The sequence below is a fragment of a genome, unplaced genomic scaffold, assembly GCF_019419815.1.
Source record: "Pyrus x bretschneideri cultivar Hongxiangsu unplaced genomic scaffold, Pyrus_bretschneideri_v1 Contig8, whole genome shotgun sequence".
Classification (NCBI taxonomy): Eukaryota; Viridiplantae; Streptophyta; class Magnoliopsida; order Rosales; family Rosaceae; genus Pyrus; species Pyrus x bretschneideri.
The window spans coordinates 10,159,821-10,164,819 of NW_025999820.1; the positions used below are offsets into that span (position 1 = coordinate 10,159,821).

The window sequence follows — 4,999 nt, forward strand, 5'->3', positions numbered from 1 at the left end:
GTGGCTCTCAGATGTCTAAGGCGGGCTTGGAGTTGCCGACGAAATGTCCCTAAAAATTGGATATTTGTCACCGTTTGGTCTCCTCGTGTATTAGATACATAGAGCTTGGTTGAAACAGATTGGTCACTCAACGTCATTGGAGAGGAGAAAACAGGGTGGACATGCACTTTACGGTTCGAGGGAGTTTGGTTATTGGTTAATGAATACATGTTTGCATAGTTTGGTTGGTTAGGGATAGGATGAAAGGTGAGCAGCTATTCTACCAGGCGACCGGGGTGGTTGCATTTATTTGGATCTTGACCGGTCCCCAACGCTTGCCAAAACTAGCCACAAATGGGGGCTCTTAAATTGCCTGTTACATGTTTGAAAAAAGAGCGTATTTTTGCCTCACTATTATTTAGTATGATGTATGATCATCACATTATTTATCACGGTTAGATGAGTTTGAATTTTGAGATTTGTGCCTATCTACTACACGAATCTCGAAATTCAAACTCATTTAACAATGATAAATAGGGTAATAAGCATACACTACACTAAATGATGGTGAGCAAAAATGCTCCTTTTGAAAAAAAATGTCTATATGGTATTAGAAATTCTTAACTAAGGATTCGTTTCTTAATGTTTTAGAACAGTTAAAAACGTTTTTATAGAACGGTTAAAATGCTTTCAAAGTAACAACACTATTTACAGTAGCGTTTACGCTCCACATAAACATTTCTTATAGCTCTCGATATCGTTTTGTGTATTACCTTGGTTTTCATTGGTGCTATGGACTAACCCATAATCAATAAAATACTCTTGAGCGTGTTCTAAATGTTTCTGTGTGCTAGGTGGTTGGTTATCTCTTAAATTACAGCCTAAGCATTTAAAAAAAAAAAAAGAAAAAAGAAAGGACGCCTAGATAAGTCTAGGAGGACTAGGAGTTCTATGACTTTTTTTGTTTATTTTATTTTATTTTATTTTATTTTATTTTTAAGAAAATGGTTTAGATAACTTTTATTTTTTTAATAGAAAATTGTAAAAGATTTGTTGGATACTTGAATGAACATATTATATGCATGTTCCAATGTTTCAATATGTTATGTTACTTTATAATTTATACATTATTCTATGTTGCAATTAATTATGCTTTCAAATACAATTATGTATTATAAGTAGACACTTATTTATATATCAAATAAATTTTTTTTAACAAATAATATTATTTACACTAAGGGAGGGGAGGTGGGTTTAGCTTTATAATGAGCTAACAATAATTTGGTTCAAATTCTTATTTTTTGAGAATTGAATCTAAGAACTTTCACTCAAGTAGAAAAGAATATCACTAGATCATAATACTAAGTAAGAATAATAAATTTAATTAAAATAAAAAAAATCGCTTAGACTCCCACTTAATTTCTTGAATGCTAGACACCTATCCGTCGCGGGCAGAGCCTAACACGTTTTAGAACAAAAAACACAATAATACTGCCATTTAATTTATCATTCCAAAAGAGTATACAGTTTGTTGATGAATATCTCTACGTTGACGAATAAAATAGCTTTTCAACGGCACATAAACCAAATAAAGTGATGATTAAGATGTGATTGAGAATACAAATACTCATATGATGTGACAATTAAGATGTGATTCACAAGAATTTTAAGTATCATTTTTTATCTTTGATTCATTCTTATTAATTTTTATTAATTAATTTTTTTACAATTAAATTGATTTGAAAGTTGAAAATTGAAAGAAGTAAAAAAATGTATGGTGTTAACACCACCTAAAAATTTTACAGTTGATGCTGATGATGAAATCAATACAAAAAAAAAAAAAAAAAAAGGAAACGTTACGACAACAAAAAGAAGATTATGAAATTAAAAACTCGCTCTTAAACAGAAAATTATGAATCGAGAAAGATATATTTTCGAATGTTATTTCTAGATAAAGTTACAAAATGTAAACGTCACTATTCTTTGTTTCCTTCTTTTATTTTCTTTCCATTAAAAAGCAGTTTATCAGCATTAAGGAAAAAATCTTTTCCTAATCTAATCAGGTTGATTAATTTAAATATTTAAATAAAACATTCTTAATCTAAAACAGAGGCTTGCCCGTTTACTTCCCCACAACCCCTATATATACCCAAACCCCCCATCCCCCAACGAACCACCACCAGTTATTTTCCACTCTTCACTCTACTCACCCCCACTCTTCGGCTCTTTATACCCATCGCCGGAAAACTCGTACCCCACCGAAATGATGCGTTTCCGGCTCTCTCTTCTCCCTCTCCTCGTCCTCCTCTGCTCACCTTACTCCGCCGCCGCCGCCGCCACCGCACGGAAACACACTTCACAGCACAACCCAGCATCAACTCTCGTCCGTTCATCATGTCGCCACGCCACCTACCCCAAAATCTGCCTCCGCACACTCTCCGACTACGCGGGCCCCGCCAAGACCCCCCGCGACCTCGCCCAGGCGTCCGTGAGTGTCAGCCTTGCCCGCGCCCGCCGCGTCTCCGGCTTCCTCGCCCAACTCTCCGCCAACTTCCTGGGGACGAAGAGGCAGCGCTCGGCGATAGGCGACTGCGTGGACCTGATGTCGTCGTCGGTGGACGAGCTGAGCGAGACGCTAGGCGAGCTGCAGCACCTCCGGGAGGAGACGTTTCGGTTCCAGATGAGCAACGCCCAGACGTGGCTCAGCGCCGCTCTCACGGACGACGACACGTGTCTCGACGGGATTCAGGAGGCGGATGTGAAGGCCAAGGCCGCGGATGTGAAGCGGAAGATTAAGAATGCGGCTAGGGTTACGAGCAACGCGCTTTACCTGATCAATCGCCTTGACGAGATCCGCGGACGGCCCAGATCTAGACCTTGATGAAGATCGGGATGATGGACGGCTGTGATTCTGTCAGTATAGGTCTCAGTGTCAGTCCATGCCGGTGATGGCGTCGTACTTTCTTTTTAGTGTCTATCTTTTCGGGTTTTTTTTTTGTAAAATCTTTGTTCAAGTTGTTAACGAGTATAGTAATGATGCTTACATATGTAATATAAAATCTTTTATTAGTTTGGGATATTTTACTTATCAAGATCTTATTTATTTTAAAAATAATATTTGTAAGTGATAGATTGCTTTGATGCGTGAGTTTCTTGTGTATTTACTTACATTTAAAAATAATACTTGTAAGTGATAGATTGCTCTGATGCGTTGTTGTTTGATGTAGGGCTGGAAAAAAATCCCAAAAATCCCAAACCAAACCGAAAAAATCCCGATCCCAAACCAAAAAAATCCCAAACCAAAATTCCCGAAAATTTCGGTATGTAATCCCGAACCAAACCGAAATTTTCGGTATGGGATTCGGTATTCCATCTCCATTTTTTCGGTATTCCCATACCGAATTGAAATAAATATGATTAATCTTTTGTTTGTTTCTATATTCCAGTTGTCTCAACTAATGTGATTAATCTTTGGATATTAGTTTAAGTTCATCAGAAAAGTTTGATTATATATATCAGTATACATATATTATACTAGTACCTTAATATTGTGCATGCATATTGTTAATTGATAAACTAGTACATTAATAAAACTAATTAATATAACTGATGTGGTGTAATTCACTATAGGGAGGTTAATAAAGGGTATACTGATAGTTATAATTGATGCACCTTAATATTTGATGTAGTTTAAGTTCTAACTAGTACTAATAGTTAGTGATATGAAAAGTTTGTATTTGAATTATTCATTATTTATTAGTTGTAAACAATTTAATTTCCTCTTTTATTTTCTTAGTATTTATTATCTATTAGATTATAATTCAATGTAAATGATTTGTGGTTTATTGTTTTAGACACGGCTAATTTGGGAGGTGAGGAGAATACAACACAATTTTGGCTCATAACTAATTTTTTTGATTTTGGGTTTGTTACTTTATTTATAAACCTTGGCTTGTAACTACTATTTTTGCTTTTGAGTTTGTTACTTTATTTATTACTTTATAATATGTCAAATTTTAGCCCAAAAACATAATATGTCAAATTTTAGTCCAAAAGCCCAAAAGCATTTTGGGATTCCCGATTTGTCCCGAAATCCCGAAATTATTTCGGGATTCCCGAAAATTGGGATTCCCGAAAATTTGGTTTGGGATTGGGATTGAATTTGGGATTCCCAAAAATTTCGGTTTGGGAATCGGGACAATGGTTTCGGTATGGGATCCCATACCGAACCACCCCTAGTTTGATGGGTATTTTTCCGTTTGTTGGGTACGTCAAACAATCACGCTCTTGATGATCCTCACTAATGTGTGTTGAAAAATTGTGCTAGGAAGGACGTCATAACTCATAAATAATTACACCAACTACATTCAGAAACAATACCTTTATGTTTCCTTTTTTGCTCTTATATTTTATCTTTGTTCTCACAGTAAAATAATGGTATACCCTCTCACTTAAAAAATGGGAAAGAGATCCTTTTGGGATCTCTTTCATCAAGGTTATCAGATCAAGTAATTCGAGTCTTTAAAATTTTATGGGTCACCTATTTTGATTCCTTAAAAGGTGTAATAATTTTTTACCGTTGGATAAAATTTTAAAGGTTCGGATCACTTGATCCAGTAACGTTGGTGAAAGAGATTTGGAGAAGATATTTTTCCTAAAAAATGGGGAGAAAAGAGTTAAATTCGGGTCAGTACTTCCGACCCGCCCCAAAAGGAAATCCTCTTTTGTTGACAGGCTCGTTAAGCCCAAATTGACGTAAAGAGAGTCGGCGCGCGCTTACCAACCCAGAGACTCCTAACCCGCCACTTCTAACTGGGCCACCCAATTCCCAAAACGTAACTGTAAACTTGACCCGTAAATCGGAGACAGGTGTCGAAACGAGAATGCAGGCAGAGGGTGGGTAGAGGCTTAACGGGCACAGCAGATCCCAACTCTCTCTCTCCCCCCTAAAACCCTAGTCACCTCCTGAATCCATCTAAGCTTGGGTTTTTCTGCAACTCCCCAAAACTCCCGCCTAAAC

The 4,999-nt window shown here is 36.7% G+C and overlaps 1 protein-coding gene across 1 annotated transcript; it reads left to right on the plus strand.

Annotated features, from left to right (window-relative positions):
* Positions 1 to 2,140: 2,140 nt before the first annotated feature.
* LOC125473069 (pectinesterase inhibitor 3-like) lies at positions 2,141 to 3,048 on the plus strand. Its single transcript, XM_048575344.1, has one exon. It carries the CDS (start codon positions 2,243 to 2,245, stop codon positions 2,858 to 2,860), a length of 618 nt encoding a protein of 205 aa, XP_048431301.1. The 5' UTR covers positions 2,141 to 2,242; the 3' UTR covers positions 2,861 to 3,048.
* The last annotated feature ends 1,951 nt before the right edge of the window (positions 3,049 to 4,999 follow it).